Source organism: Crassostrea angulata, chromosome 6, assembly GCF_025612915.1.
Source record: "Crassostrea angulata isolate pt1a10 chromosome 6, ASM2561291v2, whole genome shotgun sequence".
Lineage (NCBI taxonomy): Eukaryota > Metazoa > Mollusca > Bivalvia > Ostreida > Ostreidae > Magallana > Magallana angulata.
The window spans coordinates 5,181,069-5,206,997 of NC_069116.1; the positions used below are offsets into that span (position 1 = coordinate 5,181,069).

Genomic DNA, 25,929 nt, shown 5'->3' on the forward strand with positions numbered 1-25,929 from the left:
AAACTGTAATGAAGAAAGAAATTTTCATATAATACTTTAGCTGTTGTATGCGCAGTTTGATTTTTACAGGGGATAGCTTTGGCGAACCGAGTAAAATGATCAGTTATTACCAGAATGTTCTCGTATCCACCTTTCGACTGTTCCAGAGTAAGGAAATCTATACATACTAACTCCATAGGTTTGGTTGTAACAATAGGAACAAGTTCCGCTGTAGGTCGGACTGGAGTTTTGCTGCAAATACACCTGCCACAGGAGTCCACTTTCTGGTTGATCTCATACTCCATTCCTGGCCAGTAGTATCTTTGCTTAGCAAGCCACAATGTTTTGTTCTTACCGGGATGTTCAACATCATCATGTATGCCCCGTAGTGCTACCTCTCTCAGGGACTTTGGCAATACTATCTGTTTTATCTTCTGACCATCATGTGAAGAGGTTTTGTACAAGTTTCCCTCAATCAGTTCCAACTTCTCGTACAATCTGAGTAACTTCTGCACCTGCAAAGGTTCCCTCTTGACACTTTCTCCTGTTGGTCTTAAACCACTTCTCATGATGTCTATAAATCGCCCAATAGCCTTGTCTTGGGACTGCTCCTGTCTCCAGTCATTGATAGTGAATGTATCATATGAATTCATCTCATCCTCGGCCGATGAAGGAAATGCATCCATGGTTACACGATGGCAATATGGTACATATGCCATAACTGACTGGCAGATAGCTTTCATTGTGTCATTAAAGACTACTGGTTTGCGTGACAATCCGTCAGCATCGCTATTTAGGTGTCCACTCCTGTAAGAAATTCTAAAATCATAGTTAGCAAGAGCAGCTACCCATCTTTGGCTTGTAGCATCGAGTTTGGCCTTTGTAAAGATATATGTGAGAGGATTATTATCAGTAATGACTTCAAACTGGTTCCCATATAAATAGTCATAGAGCTTATCACACACAGCCCATTTAAGCGCCAAAAACTCGAGCTTATGTGCCGGATAATTCGTCTCACTGGGTCGGAGTCCTCTGCTGGCATACGCTATCACTCTCTTTATTCCTCCTTGGTTCTGATACAAGACTGCTCCTAAACCTTTGGAACTGGCATCCGTATGCAACTCAAAAAACTTTGAATGGTCAGCAAAACCTAATATCGGTGGATACTTCTCTTTTATGATGGTAAAAGCCATTTCCTCTACATCCGTCCATCTCCATAGCACTGGTTTATGGTTCTTCCTTCCATATCTCTTCTGCCTTTTTACTGGTCTTTGTTTCATGTCCACGCAATAAGTTGTTCAGTGGAGCAACAATCTTGGCAAAGTTCTCTACAAACCTGCGGTAGTACCCTTTGATATTAGTGGGTCTTGGCCATTCCACCACAGCAGAAACTTTCTCTGGGTCAGTGGAGATTCCAGCCTCTGTAATGACATGTCCAAGATATGAAATTGACTGTTTGAAAAGTTCAGATTTGGAAGGTTTCAGTTTTAATCCATGGTCTGCTAATTTTTGAAAAACATTTTCAAGTCGTTGACAATGTTCTTTGAAAGTTTTTGAAAATATTAAGGTATGATCTAACAAAATTAAACATTCTCTGAGATGAAGCTCTACCATGAATTTCTCCATTAATCTCTGGAATGTTGCTGGCGCATTTGTCAAACCGAAGCACATCCTATTACATTCAAAGAAACCAAAATTACCTACCGAAAATGCAGTTTTATGTTTATCCTCTTCTTCGATCTCCACTTGCCAATATCCTGATCTTAAATCCAGTTTGCTAAAATATTTTGCACCACTCAGAGTATCTATGACATCATCAAAACGTGGGAGCCTGTAACAGTCTTTCCGTGTTTCGGAATTCAGGGCGCGCATGTCGATGCAAAACCGACGAGACCCATCTGTTTTCCTAACTAACACTACATTAGATGTGTAATTGCTATTGGACTCTCTAATGACACCGGCTTGCAGAGTTAGGTATACTCCTGTAAGGTTACTTAAATAGATTTTCATCCTCGAGTTTTATACTGTGCTTTACTATGTCAGTCTTCCCTAGATCAATTGGACCTCTGGAGAAAACATGACTGTATTTTCTCAGTAATTTATTCACAGTATCTAACTCTGATTCAGATAATGTCATATCAACTTTCACACCCAACTCTATAGGATTTACCTTTTCAGAGTTGTCACCCTTTGATAGACCTGTAGGTACCTTATCAATGACTTTTGCTTCTTGCACTGTACACAAAATTGACCCATGTTTTAAATTTATTGTTTTCGCTGAAATGTTACAGACATTGACCTTGATCTTGGGGTTATTGACACTTTGTGACAGGGTTAATACTCTCGGACAGACAGTATAATTGTCATTTTTCTGTGAATTTTCAGTTACCACAGTAGAAATATGTTTGTCAATTCCTTTCACTACACCATTGACAACAACTGACTGATATGGTTCTAGAGTGATATCTCTCTTAGTGGTTGCCTTAACACAGAATGACCTGCACTGTGTACTGTCAATAGCCAACTGCCAAGCTTCTGGCAACTGACAAGGCACATGTGAAAAATATTCTCTACAGATTCTCAAAATATTTGTTCCAACAATGACAGGACAGTTCTTATTGAGTTCTGTTTCAGGTACTATCACAATAGGAAAAGAAAATTCAAGATCTAGAAGCTTCATGGTACATTCTATATATCCTTTGTACTGCAGAATCGACCCATCTGCCACTGATATCTGCAGTCCAAGGGCAGAAAACTCTCTTAACTCTGGTTTGGCTAGAAGATTTTTGTACTTTTTCTCAGACAAAGTTGTTATCATAGAACCACTGTCTAATAATGCATTCATTCTTTCACCATTTAAGATTACTTGAACCTCATTTGACTCACCAATCATGTCACACTGTATATGTTGGCCGTTACTTTTGACTTTACTGGTCTCTGCTTGGCCATCAGTGGAGACCACTAGTAGTTTGGGTCCTGTTTTTGTACACTAGACCTATTCATACCTCGCCCTCTAGGATTGAATGGCCTTCTGTATTGATTCCCTCTATATGAATTGTTATTCTGAAAAATTCTTCTAGCATACTCACCTCTCCCTGAGTTGATATTGCCTCTGTGGCTGCTTCCTCTTGAATAACTTTGCCTGGTATCAGTTTTTGAAGCATCTAACTTGTGCAAAATCTGATTAAATTTGTCATCAATTTTACCTTTTAATTCAGTTTGCAAATTCTCAATTCTTTTGTTGATTTTCTCCTCAACTTCATCCTCCACTGCTATATCATGTTGATGGAGTCTGGAATTCTTGAAATCAGTACTTACTTTTTCTGCAGGGGTTTTGTTTATGGTAATTTCTTTCTCAACCTTTCTTATTTCAAGTAAAAGATGGTCATAGTTCTTTAGCGTATCATATTTGTGACGCGTTTGTGACTTTAAACGTTCAGAACTCAACGACGTCCAAAATTTATGGCGTAACAAATCATTCTTTGACGATTTGCTAAGGTACCCATAATCAATAGCGTTTTGGAGCATACTTTCCAACCTACAACCAAATGATGTAGCACACTCTCCCTCAAATTCAAAGGTATTGAAAAATTCCTGCATTATCATGCCATTATTTGAGACTTCACCAAATAAAATATTCAGTTTGTCAAGAAGAGAAAGGAGCATAGTTTTATCTGTACGCCTAAGAGATGTTCTAATGCTCTGAATGATTGTGGTTTCTTTAATCTCAGGGTCATTGATAAGACATTGTACTTCATACTTCCACTCTTTATAAGTAACATCACCTTTCTGTGGGGGCTCATCACCAGAAAATTGGGGAATTATAGGTATCTGGGCATGAGTAACTTCATAATACCTAGTAACATTACCTTCTGGACTTGCTTTGTAAGCACTGTAATCTCTCTGAGGGGGGAAATCATTAAAAATCTTAAACTTAGACCCACCCACTGATCATGATTCACCTTTTCTCATGTCAAAAGGGATAACTGGAGGAGGTTGAAATTGAATTTTAGGCAGAGATGTCTTAACATTGGGAAAGTTCAAGGAGTTTTGTTCTTTACCAGACGCAGGGGTAATTGTTTTCTGCATTTCAGATTCAAGTTTAGCATTTGAATAATTGAAAATTGGAATAAACTGTGGGTGTATAGTGCCACCTTAAATTGCTGTTTATTTCTTAAGACTATTATCAAATAATGCAGTTTCCCCTTAATATTTCACGAAAAGGGGGGGGGGTGTTCCAATTTACAGTGCCCATGTTTACGTTTTACAGCAGCGTTTTAACTAAGTATTGAATGTTTAATTTTAGATGTTGTCGGTCATACAACACATCAAGCGGTGCAGACAAATTGAATACCTCGCGTTAGCATTCGGTGCTTATATTTATATTCATAATGATGTCTATTTTTATGATATTTATGTGTATTGTCGCTGTAAAGCCCTTTTATACGCTTAGTTTGGGATAAGAAACATATCAAAAACAGCCATATCATTTAACTTGCTTCCGCGACTAAAATTATAGTGCCAGTAAATTTGTAGAGAAAAATCTTTTTCATTAAGGAGTTGTATAGCTCAGCAATGAAAATTCAACCATCTGTTGTAACCATTTATTCCATTCTTTCAACCTATAATTACAATACAATAAATCAATGCCCATTTATGTTGATAACTGTATTCCATAATTATTCATGGGTTCACAAGTTTGTTCAATTTTACTCTAAGGCTTAACCCAATTTTTGACTGTCAAATATTTACATTCACTCAAATGAATCACTATTCACTCACACTTTGATGGCTCCAAATGTACTTAGCTACAATATCAATATCAATATCAATATATATATATATATATATATATATATATATATATATATATATATATATATATATATATGTCCAGAGAAAACGTGGGGTTATCTATTCATGTACACTTCCGTTGATGTCTTAAAAAAAAACATTCATGCCCGGTTCTAAAATTTCCGGAATATTGTAAACGATACACTCACCCCCCCCCCCCCCCCAACATTACTTAACAAGTCCACAACTAATAACATGTATTACTACAAGTCTATGAACAGATCTGCGAACGAGAGTTCCAGTACATCCGACATATTTTGCACATGCGCCTATATTTTTGTATTGCACTGTAACGTCTCATACCTTTTCATCTTTTCCTGGCTCAGCCTCAGTAACTTGAGCAAGCTTCCATTTTCCAGGAATCATGTTTGTATCTTGAACTAACACCAGGTCACCTCGTTCCAAGTTCCTCCTGCTAGTATGCCATTTCTGCCTGACAATAAGAGTAGGAAAATAATCCCAAATCCACCTCCTCCAGAGAGTATCCACCACCTGCTGAATAAATTTCCATCTCAGTCGTGGATTGCACCTTTCATCCATTTGCATTTGAGGAACCCGTACACTAGATCTACCCAACAATAAATCATTTGGGCATAAGTATGTTCCTTCATTTGGGTCACACACTTTGGTTCTAATAGGTCTTTCATTGATCAAGTTTGCGACTTCAAATAATACACTTTGCAATTCCGAAAAAGTCAAAATTGAATCCCCAACTGCAGTTTGCAAGCATCTCTTTACATACTTGATCAACGATTCACTACACCCATTCTCCCATGGAGCATCTGCAGATTTGATGACATTCCACTCTACATCAAACTTCTTAGGTTCCTTTCCTGCAGCTACTAGTTGTGTGCCTGCATCAGAAATAATTCGCTTTGGATTGCCACGAATAGAAACAAATCGTCTAAAGACAACAATAAAACTCCCTGTGTCGTAACCTTCAGCCAAATCAATGTAAACACCCCTGCAATTAAGGCAATTAAACAATACACCATATGCATTTCCATGTGTTCGTTTTTTAACCGTGTCACGTATAGTAAATGGTCCAAATATGTCAATGGCACAGTTGTAAAATGGTGGTGATGGGTGAAGTCTGTAAGAAGGTAAGACACCCATCTGCTGTTGTATTGTTACCTTATCCCGTTTTCTACATATAACACAATTATCTTTAATTCGTTTTATGATCTTCAGAACACAGGGAATCCAGTATCTACTTCTTATCTTTGCCAAGGTCACCTCTAATCCTGCATGATCTTCACAGTGAACACTGCGAACAACTAACTCGGTAAAACGACCCTTTCTTGGCAATAAAAAGAATTCCCTCTGATTCCATGATTGTTTGATCCATTCGGCCATGCGTTGTCCAACACATACAATCCCATCTTGATTAAAAAATGGCCCGAGTCTGTAATTCCTTCATGCAGTCCTCAGGTAATTCCTTTTGTGCAAGCTTTACCAACCATGTCTCTGCTTCCACTGATGTTTCTGACTTGACTTTGTCACAAATACCCCTAAAGGTCCTCCAGTGAACAATGAACAGAATAATGGCCGTAACTCGAAGTAGTGTCCTCAAGCTGGAAATCGATCAATGTCTATGATAGTGCTGCTATGAATGGTGTGATTATCAGAGGTGGCCGACATTGTGACTCCAATAATGTCAGGTATTTGATCATTATCCAAGGTGTTTTCTTGACTTATTGGCCATAGTTCAAATGGAGTTCTCAAGAAATCTAGACCTTTTTGCCACTTGGAGTCAGCCCCCAGAGCACTTGCTGGCGCAACTCTTGTAGTCATGTCTGCAGGATTGTGATCTCCCTGTGCCCACCACCATTCAGTAGGATCTGTAATACTCTGTATTTCAGCAACACGTGTGGCTGCGAATGTCCCAAACCCATAACTCTCTCGTTATATTTGTGCTCAGACAATCCTGGAATCGATTATGTGCACAATTTTGCTAAATCTAAAACTCATTTCTGTTACGAGTTTTCGACGAAGTCTAGATGCAAGGACTGCTCCACACAATTCAAGACGAGGGGTAGACAATTGCTTAACTGGTGCGATTCGATTTTTTGCTATCACTAGGCTTGATTCATATGTGTCATTGTTAGTGTGCCATCTGATATAAGCACATGCACCATAGGCTTGTTGACTTCCATCAGAAAATATAACAAGAACTGGATCACCTTCAGCATTACCTGGCATAAGACACCTTTTGAATATCAAAGTCTGTAATTCATAGAGTCGCCGAAAGAACTGAACCCATTTGGCCTTAATACCTTCACTCATAGGTTCATCCCATCCATCCTGAACCTCTCTGGAATACAAACTTCTCATGAGAATTTTTGAAAACAATACATATGGAGCAACCAGCCCAAGAGGATCATATATGCCTGCAACTTGACTTAGGACCATTCTCCGAGTAAGATTTTCAGGAATAAGATGCAATTGTTCCTCTGTGAGATCATCTTCTACATGTACGCCGCGTCTTTTTTATGAAAAACACCCAGAAATCGGCATTGGGTAACCAACACATTCCAAGAATGTTTTCCTGATCAGCATTTAGCACATTCGTTCCTGCAAAATGTTCATCTACATCACCAGAAATTATCCAATGCTTAACACGAAATCCCCCATAACTTAACAGCATTTCAGTGTTGCGAAATATTTTCTTGGCCTCACAAACAGTATCCACCGAAGTAAGTAAATCATCCACATAACTGTTTTTAATTATCAATTCAGCTGCCTCTGGATATTCAGTTTGGAACATTTCAGCTGTCATTTGCAGGGACATAGTAGAGATTGCTCCGCTTGGTCTATCTCCAAATGTCACTGATGTTAACGCATAGTAATCCGGCATTCTGTCCATCTGCAAGTTTCTCCATACAAATTTGTGTGTATGTTGATCTTTTTCTGATAATTTGATCGCGTTGTACATTTTGGTAATATCTCCCGCAATAGCAATTTTCCTTTGCCTAAATCTGAAGATGACTCCCAAAAGGTCATTTCTAACATTAGGCCTTTTTGCCCAATATTCATTCAAAACATGACCCATATATGATGATGATGATGAATCAAATACAATCCGTACAGGCGTAGTCCTGGAATTCGGTTTCAAGATTTCATGGCGTGGAATGTAGTGAATGGGTCCTTTTTAAGTATCCATTTCTTCAGCCGTTAACTTTCTTGTCACACTCCTCTGCACCATATCTATAATCTGGTCACCATATGCTTTGCTGTATTCTGGTCCTGCCTTTTCCAGTCTTCTTTCTGTGGATTTTAATCGGCATACTGCTGCGCTTAAATTGTTAGGGAGAAATTTTGGATATGTTAATTATGTTCACACTATGATGATGTGCACTTGCATTCAATATTGCCCCGTGTAAAAATGGATGGTGAAATCTGCCACATTTTCGTTGATGAAAATCTGTGATTTCACAAGGTTTTCTGTTAAAGGGGAAGGAAACTAAAAATATGTTGTACAATAAATCAATTAATTATCATCTACTATAATTGTAAATCGTATTTATTTTCATTAAAAACCCTGGAACAATGAATAAATCAAGAAAATCGCTCGCTTAATTTAAATTTCCCGCCGCCATGGGGGCTGCCATTGAACTTTAATCTATGACGTCACACCATCTATTCCGGTTTGCCTTATCAACATAACATCAGATACTCGCTCTAAAGGACAAGTTCTGGAAAATCTGAAACAATATTGATTTGAGACCGTTCTTTTACCTTTGCAAACTACAAACTAACGTCAAATGGAATCTAAAAGCGAAGGTTAGTGTCGGAGAAATATCAACGTAAATGTGGAAATTGTCAACAGATGTCAAGTATCATAGAAAATGTCTGCCGTCGTTATTTCGACATGGTAATTCCGACTTTAAAGAATCAATTTTAAACATCCCGATTACAATTATAACATTTATTCAGTTAGCGGAGAACTTGACTTGGAATAAAAAATTTAATGGAGGTCGTTTTCAACTTTGAATGATAGCAGATTAACAGCTGTCATTTACTTATGAAATGCATATATTTATGCATACAATGATACATGTATTTATTCTTTAGATTGACGTGTGAACTCAAACATTATCACACCAAACCGGAATAGATGGTGTGACGTCAAAATAATTAATTTTTTAGCTCACCTGAGCTGAAAACTCAAGTGAGCTATTCTGATCACATTTTGTCTGTCGTCCGTCTGTCCGTCTGTCTGTCTGTCCGTAAACTTTTCACATTTTCAACATCTTCTCAAGAACTACTGGGCCAATTTCAACCAAACTTGGCACAAATCATCCTTAGGCAAAGGGGATTCAAAGTTGTGAAAATTAAGGGCCACACTCGTTTTCAAGGGGAGATAATTAGAAATTAATGAAAAATTTCGAGAAATTTTCAAAAATCTTCTTCTCAAGAACCAGAAAGCCAGGAAAGCTGAAACTTGCGTGGAAGCATCCTCAGGTAGTTTAAATTCAAAGTTGTGAAATTCATGACCCCCGGGGGTAGGGTGGGGCCACAATAGGGGTCGAAGTTTTACCTAGGAATATATAGAGTAAATCTTTAAAAATCGTCTTCTCAGAAACTAATCAGCTAAGATAGCTGAAACTTGCGTGGAAGAATCCTCAGGTAGTGTAGATTCAAAGTTGTGAAATTCATGACCCCCAGGGGTAGGGTGGGGCCACAATGGGGGCGAGGTTTTACATAGGAATTTATATATAGAGTAAATCTTTAAAATCGTCTTCTCAGAAACTAATCAGCCAGGAAAGCTGAAACTTATGTGGAAGCATCCTCAGGTAGTGTAGATTCAAAGTTGTGAAAATCATGATCCCTGGGGTAGGGTGAGGCCCAATGGGGGGGGGGTGTTAAAGTTTTACATTGGAATATATAGTAAATCTTTAAAAATCTTCTTCTCAGAAACTAATCAGCCAGGAAAGCTGAAACTCGTGTGGAAGCATCCTCAGGCAGTGTAGATTCAAAGTTGTGAAAATCATGATCCCTGGGGGTAGGGTGCGGCACAATAGGGGGTCGAAGTTTTACATAGGAATTTATAGAGTAAATATTTAAACATCTTCTTCTCAGAAACTAATCTGCCAGGAAAGCTGAAACTTGTGTGGAAGTATCCTCAGATAGTGTAAATTCACAGTAGTGAAAACATGATCCCTGGGGGTAGGGTGAGGCCGCATTTGGGGGGGTGTTAAAGATTTACATAGGAATATATAGAGTAAATCTTTAAAAATCTTCTTCTCAGAAACTAATCAGTCAGATGATTCTTTATAAAATAAATAAATTATGTTTTTGACTTTCCTTCCCCTTTAATACAACGTTTTGAGAGACGACCACTTTTTAAGCAACTAAAACAGGCACCATTTCTCTTTAGCATCTTTGTTTCTCCATCCAGGGCAGAAAAGCCTGCGCAGTCTTCAATAGAATGAGTATCAGTCTCATGATACCAACATTTTTTTCCTGAGAGGGGCTCCATTTCTTGGAACATCATGTGTAACACCTCTTTGCTTTCCATTAATAAGAACATCTGTTACTTGTGCTAGTCCATCAATCACTTGTTGCATTCTCTGTTCATTTTGCTGCATTTGACTTTGTATAACATTAACAAGCGCATTCTCAAATTTATCATTTTCTTCCTCCTCGGGATTTGTTATGGTGTGAACTTTTCCTTTACGAGAGACACTGCCACTATCGCTATCTCTAATATCTGAAGTCATGTATTTAATTGCTGTTTTTTCATCCAATAGGAATCTCAAGAAATCGGAAAAAGCTGTATGCTTCAGTTTTATTTTCAGCAATGCCCATTCTCTCTTCTGAATAGATGGTAATAACTTTTCAATCTCGCTGATCATTGTAGCATTATCCATTTCCTTTCCCAAGCCCATCCGCTTTAGAGTGAGCCAACATCCCTCAACAGTTTTCACACCATTTCAATGACCTTCTTACTGTCTACTTCCGGAACTATTTTTAGTGCCTTTATGTCAGTCAGAACAGTGTCTGCTAATTTTTCTGGCCTTCCATACTTCAAATCGAGGCGTTTAAACATTTCCTCGAAATTGTTATCCACTCCTTTAACAATTTCTAAAGGCTCTCCAGATAATGAATTTTTCAGAGCAAAAAAGTCCTCCCCATAAGTTGGAAACATGTGTGTTGTATAATCTGACTTAAAACTAGGATAATCTCTAATTTTGCCACTGAAGTGGGGTGGCTCTATTTTTTTTTCACCTTGAGGGATTGTTTCTCAATATGGTTCTTTTTCATTGTATTTTCCTTTGAAGTTAGCTTGAGACAAAGAGATCTTGCCTTGCATAACTCTTTATATAAAGTGTTCATATCATGGTTCACTTCGTTTGCTTTTGCTTTGTCATCTTCATTGTCTGAATCAAAGTTCTCTATATACTCACTATGCCGAACTTCCGTGTCTTTATATGAATGTTCCAGGTCATCTAACATCTGTCTGACTACACCAGCTTCCTCTTCATCTTGAATTTTCTCCAAAAGACGTCCATATATCCTGTGAAATCTTCCTCTCGCAGTACTCCGTTTTTTCTTTAACGTCTTCCGAATTTCCTCTCCCATATTGTCCAAAATGTTGAAATGTATAGCTCAGCAATGAAAATTCAACCATCTGTTGTAACCATTTATTCCATAAATATCGTAAACGATACAGGAGTAGATATAATTTAATGAATATTTTTCAAAAGTACATATCAAAGTTAGATTAGATTGAAAGTTTCAATTGATCTTACAAAACTAAATTAAAGTTGAACGTTGCAGATTTCCAATGCAAACATAAGGGAAAATAAACACTGAATGTAAATATAATACAATGTAAGACAGAAAAAAATCCACATCGATGTTTTACAATGAGCAAACTGATAAATGACCGCCAGGTGATTGATCTAATACGATAATATATTTTAAACTAAAATGTTTTTAATCATACGTTAGTTTTTTATTCAATCTGTGAAGTTTATCAAAAAATTTAAGAGAAATTATCGAGAAGTTTTTTAAATCTTTTCTTTTCTGAAACCTGCTTGATTTTCACGCAATACAAATATTTCATCTAAAACATCAAAATCATAGCTGTTGCTGACATTCACGAGAATTTGGAAATTCATGAAAGTTCAGTACTTCAAGTATCCAAATTTATAATTTACGCTATAAGTTATTTTAAAGTTCTAAAAAAATAAGTTTAAATAATGTTTACCTGCTATATTTGTAAAAGCTGCTACTATGTACTTCTTGTTTGGTGTGAGTTGTCTAATCTTCTCCAAAACTGACTGGAAACTGAGATTGCTTATATCACAAAACTCACAATCAACAGTACTGTTACTACAGATAGACTCTGGAAAAACAAAACTGATCAGTAGAAAGAAGCACAACATAAAAGTTGCTAACATTAGTTTTCAATGTGCTTTCTAGTAAAATACCGCGTATAAAACACGTTTAAATTTTTTATTCCATTTACGAAACGGAAAACAATTACACCCCCCCCCCCAAGAAATATGAATGAGATTGTTTATGAACATTTTAATTTGATGTATGTTCACTGAGCGAGCGTTATAGTTGCCTTCGGGATTTTATTACATTATTAGAATTGACATAAAAGTATTTACAACACACAGGTTAATTTCGTACGTAATGCTGCAATAAGAAACACATTTTTAACCTAGATGGTACAATAGAATGTTTATAAATGTACTATGTACAGTAGTATTACTAATCACATGATATAATTTGAAGTTGCAGTTGCAGTTGTAGAAGTTTTAAAATCTGCCCCGGAGTCCGGAAAATTGCAATTTCCAATATATTCATACGTAAATCAATGTACATCTACATGTATAATCTATATTGAAATTACAATAGAAATTTTCATTAAATTTTAAGGAAGCAGGTACAAGAGTGTATCAAATGTAGTTTTTACGCGAAATATCAAGAAAATTGACCATCTAATTCTTTTTAGGGACCATCTCAAAATAGAAGTACATTTACTATAGAAATATGAAGGAAACTGCACTTTTCCGCTATCCGAAGGAAATTTAAAAAGTACAATTGCTTTTTTCTCAAATTGTTATATATGATTAGTAATATCGATATCATTTCTACCTTATACATGTATGTAAAAATTACTAAATTCTACCGTCTGGTTTTTAGTGGGGTTCATCTAAAAATATGCACAAAATTTTGGTTTATATATGAAGCATTACGATTGAAGAGTAGTAAAATGGATTCATTCAAAAAATAAGAAAAATGATCCCAAGAATACGTAACATTATTCTGTGTATAGAATTTAAACGGTGTTCGATTTTTTTTTTCTGTTTTTAAGTTATTTTTTAAAACGTACTCCTATAAAGCTTCATTTTATCATAACGTCATAAAAGCGCAATGGCAACGCTCCCCTACCGCACAACGGAAACATTTTATAATGAAATAGAAAAAAAATCCACTGTATTATACTAGAATGTGCAAAAACATTAGCAATGAAAACTAAAGTCGGTCTCCTCAAGTTTCTTTCAAATGTTGCATACCAAGTTTTTCGACCGATTACTCCTATTCCTTCACTATACAGATACGCTAACGTGTGCGTACACTTTAAAAAATGTACCTGCTGTGCTTATGCATGTGTCATTCCGATGTACTGCCTCTACTCGAAGGAACACTTCACCTTCAAAAACAAAATATGACATGAATTCTTAAAGGGGCATGGTCACGATTTTGGTCAAAAATTATTTTTCCGATTTTATTTTTTACAATGCTTCAGAAAGGCATTTCTAATAGGCAACCGAAATTTGAGTGTAATTTGTTGAGTTTTAAGCGAGTTGCAGAGCTTGAAAATCTTCGCTATGTAAACAAAGCGTTTGTTTACATTTTGAACGTTGAAGAAAAAATTCCAGTTTTAACCCTGAAACGAGTGTGTTAAACGTTGGGAACTGCTTATCTATGCTTAAAATAAATAAAAGTATAGACAAATAAGCTGGAAAAAGGTTATTTACTGGTATATTGAACCTATGTAAACAAAAACAGAGCACGAGCCTTGTTTACATGACAGAGAATTGTGCGCTCCGTATCTTGCTTATAACTCTACAAATGACTCTCAAATTTTATTTGATCATTAAAAATGCATTTCTAAAGCATTGCAACTAAAAAAAACATAAAAATAGAATTTGACCAAAATCGTGACCATGTATGGTCGGTCGCCATAATAGTATCAATCGCTCCTCAACTTCCACTTAGGTATATGTACTGGTCAAGAAAGTTACAGTCAGTTACTTTCCGATCGAGGGATTTGGTTGGCACTGACTTCTCTACAGCTGAATGCACAATCTAAACATTAATACGTAACAGTAATATTTTTGTAAAAAAAAATAAAAGAAACTACAATAGAAAATAATATAGGGTTTATTCTTGGAAAATATTTCCAAGTTATCCGAGTTATCTTTAATATTTACATGTTGTGTTGCCTAACTTAGCGTGCACATCATACACGGTTGCCGTTCATACAGAGTGCATAAAGTCAACATCGTATTGAAGACGTCGGTCCTATTACATTAAATTAGTAGATAGGTAATAGGAAGTCGAAGAAAGTAACAACGTAACATTGTTTTTATCAGTTTCTACAAAAACACGTCATTTTCTGAAGCTCTTGCTTTCACTACAGCGACAGTGTGTGGTTTGCGCATGTGCGATGGTAGAAGAGTACGGCACAGCTAAACGTTTTTCAATAATTGAGGATTTTTTAAATATGTGTGCCTGGATTTCACGTTGTCTTGTTACGTCCTTCATTTATTCCAATATTTATAGTTTGAACTATTATTTATTTATAATTTCAATAAGTATGAAGTCGAACAAATGAAGTGACTATAAAAGTTATATCTAAGTCAAAGTTTAAAATACCTTGCTTTACTGGTAGATTCAAATGCCAATACATTTGAACACAACAGCAGATGTTAAGATTTTTACAAACTTTTGAAGTAATTCAATTATAAACACAAATAAACAATATTAGTATTGCCATCTTTCTAAAACTTTATATACAAATACACATTCATTAAATTGCTCATATAAAGGTACAAACAGTAGGGGTCACAGCTCAAAATATTGTATAAATATGTTTTTTATAAAAACATTAATATATCGTAATACACAAACTATAAGGAAGTCTGTTCTTCGCTGAAAATTAGTAACTAAAGTAACAGGACCTTAAATCTTTAGTTATAAAAATTGTTCCTTTCCCTCTTGAAAACCTTCCGCTACAAAATATAGTCTCCTACTAAACTCTTTAATTACATTATTTTCTTTTAACAATTTTATTCAACATGGTTTACTTGGCATTGTGAAATATAAATATACGAATAGAATTAATATATGATGCAGAATTGTTAAACTAGAGAAGAACCAACCCATTTAAGGATGGAGTCTTATCTGGTTTTCGAATTGTCAAAAGTAAATTTGATTGAACATTCATGAAATTAAGGTGGATCTCTACACCAACAAAGTGTAGGAGATTTTTGTTGCATGCATTTTTTACCTATACTAGGCACAGTATTCAACAATAATAGACCTCAAAAACAATAATCTATTTTCTAGAGAATTTTTAAAATATCAGTTTGGTCCCAGATAACCCATTATTTGTCAAATTTTAAAATATTTCTGCTTAAAAATCAAGTTTAGAAATGAATGGGGTTCAGACATCTCGCGGTGCCCATTCTCAACAACCTTTACTTTGAGGAACGATTTTACTATTTATCCGGTCTTTCGTGTTTTAAAACTTTACCTCATAATTTGTGTCAGTCATATCATTTCAAATTCTCTACAATGACTGCAAAATTTTTGACTTCAATTTTCCTTTGTGGGCGCCTAACGTTAAGATCCTATACCTTATACATATACAATCCTTTTTTATGTGCATAATCCTTTTTATATAAGTTTAAATGATAAATTTATTGTTCCTGATATTGAAAATGTAAACTTCCTGTAACTTCCAAATGCTGCAAAATATTTTTTCACAAAACTACGACCATAATTAAGCATCCATGGTCAACACACATATCATACTGTTACTGTACCAGTTATCGGCTAAGACAGGTTATCGACTAAACTGAGGGTTCGGGTTTATAGCACGCGACTATCCGACATTTTTTTCATTCAGTCGTCTGTTTCGAATAAAGAAAATTAGGTTTGTCTGAAAAATATATTTTAAACATAAGCTTTAACGATCATTGTTTACTGCTGATTTACATCTTTGCACTTTCAGTTGTGGAGGAAGTGACGTAATAAGTTAATTTTTTTTTACCTCTTTGTGATACGATATTAAATCCCTTCTTTGATTTGACTTACAATATTAATACATACAATGTATAACATTTATAAACAAAAGGAATTTACTGAATTCCTAGAGATTCATAGCGCAGTTGAACACTTGATTGCACAATTATGTATTGAATAGTTTACGATTTTGTGTATTACTGTATAATGATAACGAATTTTATTTACCAGGCTGAAGCTAGCATCCACTAAGCTCGTATAAGCTAGCAGCCAATAAGGAAATTCATCAAAGTACTGAGAGTACTCGAACAAAAAATTATAATTTTCCTTATTATCGGCATATTTTAATTCATATCAAGATTATTAATGTTCAATAATTTGTAAGAGGATTGACGACCTCGGAGACAGTAAAGCTCGCCTGGATCAAAGTAATGAATGTGTCTTTGTTGAATAGAAATGAAATATGTCTATACGGGTCATAAGTTATGAAAATAATGTTATCCTAAGTGTAGTTTTATTGATACAAATAGAAAAACTATATGCATCGTATAAAGTGATATGCAAACGTATTATGATATATATGACATGATGAAATAAAGTAAAATAAAAGGCACACAACAATAGTCGCTGTATATTCTAACCAAAACACATATAAACGTTGTTAATTATATTGAAAGCGAACGTTTGGAAAAAAATCTCTTCATAAAACATACAATACTTACTCTACATTTAAGTAGCCCCCACCTCATTACAAACAAACAATCTAACAAACACAAAAAACATACAATTAAAAACCCCTAGCCAATCCAGTGTGGCAAGATAATTTGTTTACATCGACGTTAAACACGTGCGTGTTTAAAAATTTATCCTCGGGCCTTTTCACTCCCCCGGACACAACATCAATCGAAAATTAAAAAGACATCTTATTTTTAAGAATATGAGACCAAAAACAAAAAACAAAACGCCTAGCATATTTTGATTTTATTCTCATTAAAAAATAAAACGGATACCAGGGTAGTGTAGGTGACCTATGCGGCTATTATTTCCCGGTCTCAAATTTGGGCTGTTAGGGTAGCACCAAGTGGCGCCCAGGGGTTTCAGTTCATTTAAGGGCTTTATATCTCACTTGAGATTGATCACAAGAACTTGCAAACACTTGAATTAGGTAGAAGATCTCCAGAGGTATTCAAATCAACGTGTACAGGGATTTTACTATGTTTTTATCAAGAAGCATATGAATGGTGCAGTTAATCGTAAAAAATTAGCAAATTTGGAGCGTTCTAAAAAGCACAAAAACAATATGTTTTGGGATCTAAATGATGATATAATTAAACCGATGGATAGATAAGGAGCTCGCCTTTAAAGTATGTCAAGTTTTATCCACATATATCAAGAAATAAGGAAACCTGAAAAGAAAATGTAAAACTACATTTTGCACCCCGTTCATATGCTAACCTGTAGGATGAAGTGAAGTCAAAAATTGCAAGTCTAATATATCATGAGCCGCTCACAACTTGCAACATAAATAGGTGGGCAAATTAAAACGGGAAGACATATTTTAAGAATAGTTTTTCTAAGGGGGAGGGGTGGAAGGGGTATGAAAAAAAATGTAAATTGTGAATGGACATTTATATGCAATTTAGTTTAAACATGAGCCTTTAACAACTTGCATATCCCAGAAAGTTGCGTATGGACAAATATATGAGTGTGCATATTATATGCAAGTATTACATAGGCCACTTTAAGGGGGATGTGCGGCAATCTTGTTCATTTGAGGATAAGAAATATGAAGTCCTACATGTCATTTGCAAACAGGAACAGGACAATGTCTTTTTAATCACTTAGAACAGCTGTCGAACAGCGCCTCTACAGACTTATTTTAAAGATCTAAAAATATGAAAAATATGAAGGGGTTAATTGGTGTCCCCTGTACAGTTTGTATTCAAATCCCTAAATAGGATACATGAAATTTTAAATTTTGATAGATGGCTTTATTTTCTTTCCTTATATGCACTCAGATTTTATTCAGTATCAAATGCATTAACAATATATGGCTATTTTCGCCCCGCCCTAGAGTCAAAACCCCCAGGATAAAATTATAATTTTGGTAGAGGCCTTCCTTGTCTACAAAATTATGAAATCAGTTTTCCTAACAGGTGTGCAGAGGTAGAAAAGATAAATTTTAAACATTATATGAATTAACACTATACATCCGTTTGGCCACACCCCAAAGTCAAAACCCATGCTCCAGCGGACATGAAATTTACAATTTCATAGAGGATTTCGTGGATATCATATTAACCATGCATTCAGTTTTTTCTTACTTGTGTAGAAATAAAGAAGATTTTCTGATTCCTAAGATTTTTAAAGAATTAATACATTTTCCCTATATAGCGAAATTGGTCCCACCAAAGGGACTAAACCCCTGTCACAGGGGTCATGAAGTTTACAATTTAGGTAGAAGACTTCATTGACATCATTACCTTGTCATCATGCCTTCAGATTTTGGACATATACATATCAGAGTGAGAAGAATAATTTTTAAGAATTAATTCTTACTTTATGGTCATATTTGTCTCATTCACACAGGGACCATGAATTTCACAATTTTGTTAGAGGGCTTGATGACAACATAACCACGCATTCAGGTTTTTCCTCATATGTGTGGGAGTCGAAAAAAATATTCGCTTTTTTTGCAAATATGGCACCGCCTGTGGCGCTCAGGGGATGGTATAACCATGTTTTTCACAATTAAAAATTCTTTTACAATAGAATGCTTTACATAAAAAATGGTAACTAATGGCCTTGTAGTTTTCGAACAGAGTTTAAAAATGTAAAATTGTTAACGCACGATGGACGACGCACGACGTACGATGATGAACGAGGGATTTAGGTGACCTAAAAATAAGATAACACCACATTTAAAAAGCTTTAATATTGTAATTATCAACGAAACATTATTATTCAATCCTTACCCCGCCGATCATGATTTGATCAAACATAAATTTACACTACTTGCTATAGCAAATTTAGTAGCATTGCAAATTCTATTTTTTCGGACTCGAAAAAATAGAATTTGCAATGCTACTAAACTTAGTAACTGTGCTGATTGCCATGTCTTTTTTTTATAAAACTAAGAAGGCAATTTAAACATGAAATTCACTTGCGTAGTTTCTTTTCAGAAATCAAATGTACTAAGAATGTATTTAACTGTTTTTTTAATTTTAAAATTGATACTAGTTTGCACACTTTTAAGTGTAGATTTCACATTAGTTTCAAATTGTCTGGCCAATGGTTTTTGAGAAGATTTTTTTAAAAACACAACTGAGGCTTAAGCTCATGTGAGCTACAATGATCCTCGCCATCGACACCAATCCGGATTATTCAATTTTTTAAAAATTATTTTCACTCGAGGGGGAATAAAATTGGTTTATCCTGAGTTCATGTCCGTAACATAATACACATTTCCTTTTCAATAATAACTTCCTCATCTCATAATATTATTCAAAAGAGATTTCGAAATTGTTTTAACACTTTTAGAAAATTATCAGGGAAATTCATCAGATTGCACGCTTATCTCTTTCTACTGCTTATTGTTCATATACTATGTTTATTTATGGTGTTCGCTGCTGGTGTCATCTATCTAATAATATTGATGCATACGTTATTGTAAAGGGTGAATCGTTCTTATAAACGATTTAAAAATACTATGAATCTTTTTTCAGAATGGCTCCGCGTTACAGAAAGTAAAATATCATATTCATTGCATAAATTTTATTGTTTTGAAGTAAATCAAATTTCTTTAATGATTAAGATTTTGCTGAAAATAAAATTCTACTTAGTTGCAAACGCATAATATTCAATCGTTTGATATTTAATCATAAGTGTTGTACAATCGTTAATTTAAAAATTAAATCCCCAAATTGATCTTTGGTTACCGTTTCTGTATAACTTTTCAGGTATTTGGAGTTTCGTCACTAATGTTATGTACAATTTACACAATTATAGAGTTAAAATCTTTTTTAAATGAACTATATTTTTAGCGAAAGGTATACATGTAATACACATCCCTTAGAAAAAATTATTTTGCCCTTTTTATATTTCACCACTTAACTATAAATATACAAGTAATGAGTACAAAAACAGAATTCAATTATACCCCATTGTAGCTTGTATTTAGCTTCACCAATCCAGGTATCTGTTTCAACAATATCCATCGTCTTGGTTGGTCTTTCGTCATTGTTTTCACATATTCTCATTGCCTTTATCCAAGTGGTATTTATTGATGATGACACAGACAAAACTAAAGTAATTGAATATCTTTTGTTAAAAAAAGTATGAAAAATATTCAACACACTTGAAAAATGAAAAGATATATAATTTCTTTGAGAACACAAGCATGCATGTATTATTAATTTTCTCAGTAAGTATCTATAAACAAGAATCTCTCGTTTGCGGTTATGTTTGAACGTTTCACAATCCCGCTGTTTGAGAAAGGTGGCTTAAAGTACTGGTGAGAGGACACGAATCTTACCTGCTTTATATTTTGACGAGCATCTTTTTTCCAAAAAGAATTTTTCAAACACTTGTTTTAAATTAGATTTTCGATTCATTAGTATGTGCAAAAGTGCAAAATTAGCCATATGCTGCCAAAATCGTCATGAATACTTTTATTTAGGTGAAATAATAGATCAAAACAGTCCACTAATGAGACAATATGAGACAATGTATAATTACTTTTCCTGACATTTGAAAAACAACAGAAGTTCCAAGTTTTTGAATCAAACTTTTCCAAAACGTAAAACTATTTTTTTTAAATCTTTAAATAGATTTAAAACACAACAAATATGTATAAAATGATATATTTAGAAAAATATTGAAAAGATATATTGTTCTAAGAAAAGGAATTAAAATAATATTAAATAAATAAAAATTATTTCTGTAGCTCTTTAAAATAAGTCAGAATCAAACATTGTGTATCATTTTTTAAGGAACAATATCGTGTATTCAGCTATGAATATCAAAAGTAAATGTTATCATTTATTGTATATGGGCATGAAATTTGAAAAACCATTGTATAAAAACTTTTAAGGACAGACTTTGTCTATGGGGAAACGTGTATGTTGCAAAAGTTAAACAAATGTATCAGTAAAGAATTTCAGAATTAAATTAAAAACTGTTTCATGGTATATGGAACAACAATTTATGTGTCAGTGAATGAAACAAAGACCTCACTCTTAACTGTGTGAGTTGTGCAGTGTTAATGAAGATTAAAGAAACATCTTTGCACGAATCAATATTTTCAAACATATTTGGGAAATAATAATCTAAAATTTGACGTTATATAATGAAATTCGCCTTAAAATTTCCTATTTGCATCTTTTGTAACAATTTTAACATTCATAAGTATTACTTAATATAAATATCAAATGAAATGTAGAATTCAAAAAGAAAGAATGTGTGACCATAATCTACGAACCAAGCTTTAAAAATCTTTTTTCTCTAGAAAATAGAAATCACCAGTAGTGATTATAAATAATGATTTTTAAAAACATGTAGGGAACTCATTAAAATTTTAAACATTGTATGAAATACTTTTCTTTTCGATATATGAAATGATGCGATGGATTTATTTTGTAATACAAAATACGATGTATGGGAAACATATATATGCATAAGCAACAATGCTATTTTCTGAATTTTTGAAAATATATTTTGATTACACTAAAGACGTGTGTATTACACAATACATTACTTAGCTTTGGTGTCTTTGCTACATTCATATATCATGATTTTAAAAACCAGATTTACACTATCTCGAGGTGCTTTCATACAACGTCAATGGCTAATAGTATAGCAAATATTCAGAAAATATCTCGTTTTTTCTTTAGTAAAATTCAATTCCCAGCGGTGGCCCACCCTGGTTTAAATATTCCATAGTCTACATTATCTTAAGATGCTTAAACATACTTTTGAAGTTTTCTAGCCAAAAGTATATGAAAAGTTAACTTTTAAGAAGATTTTCTTAATATTCATACTCAGCCAGTGTCGCAGTCCACCACACAGAAAGCAGATTGAAGCATGCAGATGTAGTTGGCACAGTAGAAGAGGGGAGACAAGGGTTAGAAGCAGTCACAGAGAAAGTTGGATGAACAGCAACAACACGGGGAACATGGGATGGCACAGGCAGAGATCCGCCAAATAGAAGAAAAACTAAGAAAGGCAAGAGCAACAAAAATGGGAAGCCAAAGTGTATGGACGAGATGGACGACAAAAGAAAGGAAGCTGAATTGGGAGAGATCTGGGGGATGAAACGTAAATTTGATTAATTGTTCATTATATCAAGCTGAAAGGAAATTAAAACAGTATATTTCTCTTTCTTATTTACTATCAAACAGCGTGGAATAGAAAAATTAATCAATGTTTAGAATCAAACAAGGATCATATTTTTGCGTTAAATATGCGTTGGAAAATATCACATTTTTAGCAATTCAGAATTGCTGCAGATTAATGAGTCTGTTTTAGCATTTTAAAAACAATAACATTAATGTTGGATTTTTTTTAACTAATGTGAACTAATAATATGATACTGAGGTTTCAGAATATGTTTTTAAAATATGATTTGCCTATCAAATTACATTTTAAAAGCTTTTTAAAGCGCCCATTCTATACATTGATTTAGTGTGAAACATCACTATAATGAGTTTTCTCTCTCTCTTGTTAAATGGTCAAAATATAAGATTTTCTGTCAATTTATATCAATATAAAAAGTCTTAATGATAAATAAAAATCAGAAATCAGAATAAAATCTTCAAACCTTAAACAAATGTCTACAGACCTACAAAGAGCAACACTTATTTTTATCATCCTTTACGTTGAGTAAAAAGGTAGTGACCTTGACCTGACCTTTAGGCTAAAACAAAATGGTCAAATATGATTAGACTGATAAAATCATTTCGTAATATGATCCGTTTGACTGTGTCAAAATTTCAAGAGTTTCTTATTAAAAGAAGTATGTTTGATAAAGAGAAGACTCCTTCCTTAACAGAAAATATGAACTGCCATCTATATGGAAAGAGAGAAACTCAGGAACACATCTTAACATTATATAAATAGTGCCTGTTTGGGAGTGTAATTGTTGAAATTGATACCCTGAGAAAACCATTGTCAACCGACGCGAAGCGGAGGTTGACAATGGTTTTCGAGGGGTGTCAAATTCAACAGTTACCCTCCCAAACAGGCACTATTTATTTTCTTATACTGAATGTCTTATTTTTAAAGACATTTTTACTGCTTTTATATAGTAATGAAGTGAACTCTACAGCGAACCGTAAGCGCATAATTTACGCGCAGGTAACAATTCGTTGTGTTAACCGTTGCCAAGTGTGTTGCTAACGCTGAGGGTAATAGAACGGATTACCAACTGCGTCTAAAACCAATCAGATTTCCGTATTTGACATGAAAGTATAATAATATATAAATAGTGCCTGTTTGGGAGGGTAACAGTTGAAATTGACACCCCGATGAAACCATTGTCAACTGACGCGAAGCGGAGGTTGACAATGGTTTGCGAGGGGTGTCAATTTTAACTGTTATCCTCCAAAACAGGCACTATTTATTTTATTAAACTGAATGTCTTAATTTTATAGATTTTTTTATTTGCTTTTATATAGAAATGGCGCGAATTCTACGGCGAACCGTACGCGCATAATTTACGCACATGTAACAATTTGGTGTACTACCCGTTGCCAAGTGTGTTGCTAGCGAGGGTAATAGAACGGATTGTCAACGGCGTCTAAACCGATCAGATTTCAGTATTTGACATGAAAGTATAATAAAACATAATGTCTCTTGACATAGGGCAGGTATAGATGAAAACATGACAAAAAATGTACTCAGGGAGCTAGCTAACATCATAGAGAAGGAACGGAAGAAGAAGAGAGAGTAGAAGAAAGACATTAAATATATCAAGTTTGTGAAGGAAGGCGATCCGACAAAGTCAAGAAACTTTCAGAACAGAAGTCCATCTTTGATTCAGCAACATCATGGGAAACGCAGGCAGACCTCGGATGACGGCTGGTTTTTCCAGATGTTATCCACACCAATTTCCGCCCTGACATTGTATTATGGTCTCAAGAAGGCGGTAAGATAATAATAGTTGAGCTTACGGTCCCAAAGGGAAGCATACCGGAGAAAAAAAATTAAAGAATCAAGATCTGACAGACGACATCCGCAGCAAAGGATGGAGTGCATGGGTTTTCCGAATGGAGATTGGCTGCAGAGGATTCCCAGCCCAGTCCTCGCGGAGAGCAATGACAGCCCTGGGGATTAAGGGGGAAGAAAGGAAAGCTGGAATACAGAGACTGTCAACAACAGGAGTCATCATGCTGGTTATGGTGGAGAAGGTCAGCGCAGAGCTGGAAGCTATCTACAGACGGGCATTGATTCCGGTAATCATTGCTGACTCAAAACCTCAAGGACATTCCAGGATAGGAGTCGAAACGACCGACAGCGGGTGGACGTGGCTGACAACGTCTATAGATTTAGCAGTTTTAGATATAACTACTTAAAATACCAATCCCCTATGTGGCCTAGTGTTTCATTAGATGGTTTATAACTGAACTTAATTAATCACGAACCTCCACTCTATAATTAATTTAATTCAATATCAGATGCACTGCAATAGAGAGAAATGCATATTTTTGAGCCGTATTGAAGTATAAATAAAATTTGTTTATTCAGAAACAATTCTTACTATATTGAAAAAGTCCCATACATATAATTTGATCATTTGAATTGTAAAGTTTGAAATAGTTTATACGTGTATACTAGTATAACATGGAGTTCTTACAACAAGCGAATTATTACTTTCATTTTTTGTTTGTTATAGAACACATATAACATATAAGCTGGTGGGTGAGCAAGAAATAAATAGCCTTTCAGTTACCTGTTATGAAGAACAGTGTCTTTATAGTCAGTTTATTCCTCATTTTATTCCTCATTTTATAACTCGTAAAACATATTTAAGTATTTTTTTCCTGTATTGACACATGACTCTGAAACAGGAAGAACTGAATTTCTGAAAATTGAGTTTAATTTGAGAGAGAGAGAGAGAGAGAGAGAGAGAGAGAGAGAGAGAGAGAGAGAGAGAGAGAGAGAGAGAGAGAGAGAGAAGGGGGTGCTAAATAATTGTCAGTGGATGTTTTGTAGTACATCTTAAATTTAAATGCTGTCTTTTGTATAAGGCTCATTATATTTCCTGAAGTTGCCCATCTTTAAAGCTAATCACTTAAAATTGACTATATATTATCAAATGTTGGTGAAGGCATAGCATGTATTCACATGGAGTTTAATACTTTTATTTCTTTAGTTTCATATTTCTTAAACTTGATAGATTACAAAAACTACCGATATAGTTGATCTATAATCATGATATTAATTTTACTTTCGAGCAATGTATCATCTTATTATAGAACCTTTCCAAGGTTGTAATATACAAGGCGGCTTTAATGCAGAAACAATATAATAATACCCTTGAACGATATTACATCGAATGGAAAAAATGTGATTTAATTTTTCGAAAACAAAATGTGTCACAAATTAGGACCTGTCAGTGTCATGCGACTCATTTGTCACTACGAATGTACATATCATACTTAGTCACACGCTGTTCATGTGAATTGATAGTGATCACCTTAAAACGGAATTTCCTATTCGTAATCATTTTAATGAGGATGATATATATATATATATATATATATATATATATATATATATATATATATATATATATATATATATGTTGCATCCTTGATAAATATA

The 25,929-nt window shown here is 34.5% G+C and overlaps 1 protein-coding gene across 1 annotated transcript; it reads right to left on the minus strand.

The window, feature by feature from the left end:
- Positions 1 to 1,206: 1,206 nt before the first annotated feature.
- On the minus strand, positions 1,207 to 25,145 carry LOC128190909 (uncharacterized). Its single transcript, XM_052863153.1, has 10 exons — positions 25,055 to 25,145; positions 20,267 to 20,410; positions 13,448 to 13,507; positions 12,050 to 12,187; positions 5,968 to 5,980; positions 5,576 to 5,797; positions 5,137 to 5,266; positions 3,069 to 3,882; positions 2,866 to 2,955; positions 1,207 to 1,400 (listed from the first exon to the last, which is right to left on the minus strand). The coding sequence occupies exons 1-10, from the start codon at positions 25,107 to 25,109 to the stop codon at positions 1,207 to 1,209; spliced, it is 1,860 nt and encodes a 619-aa protein (XP_052719113.1). The 5' UTR covers positions 25,110 to 25,145.
- Positions 25,146 to 25,929: the final 784 nt, after the last annotated feature.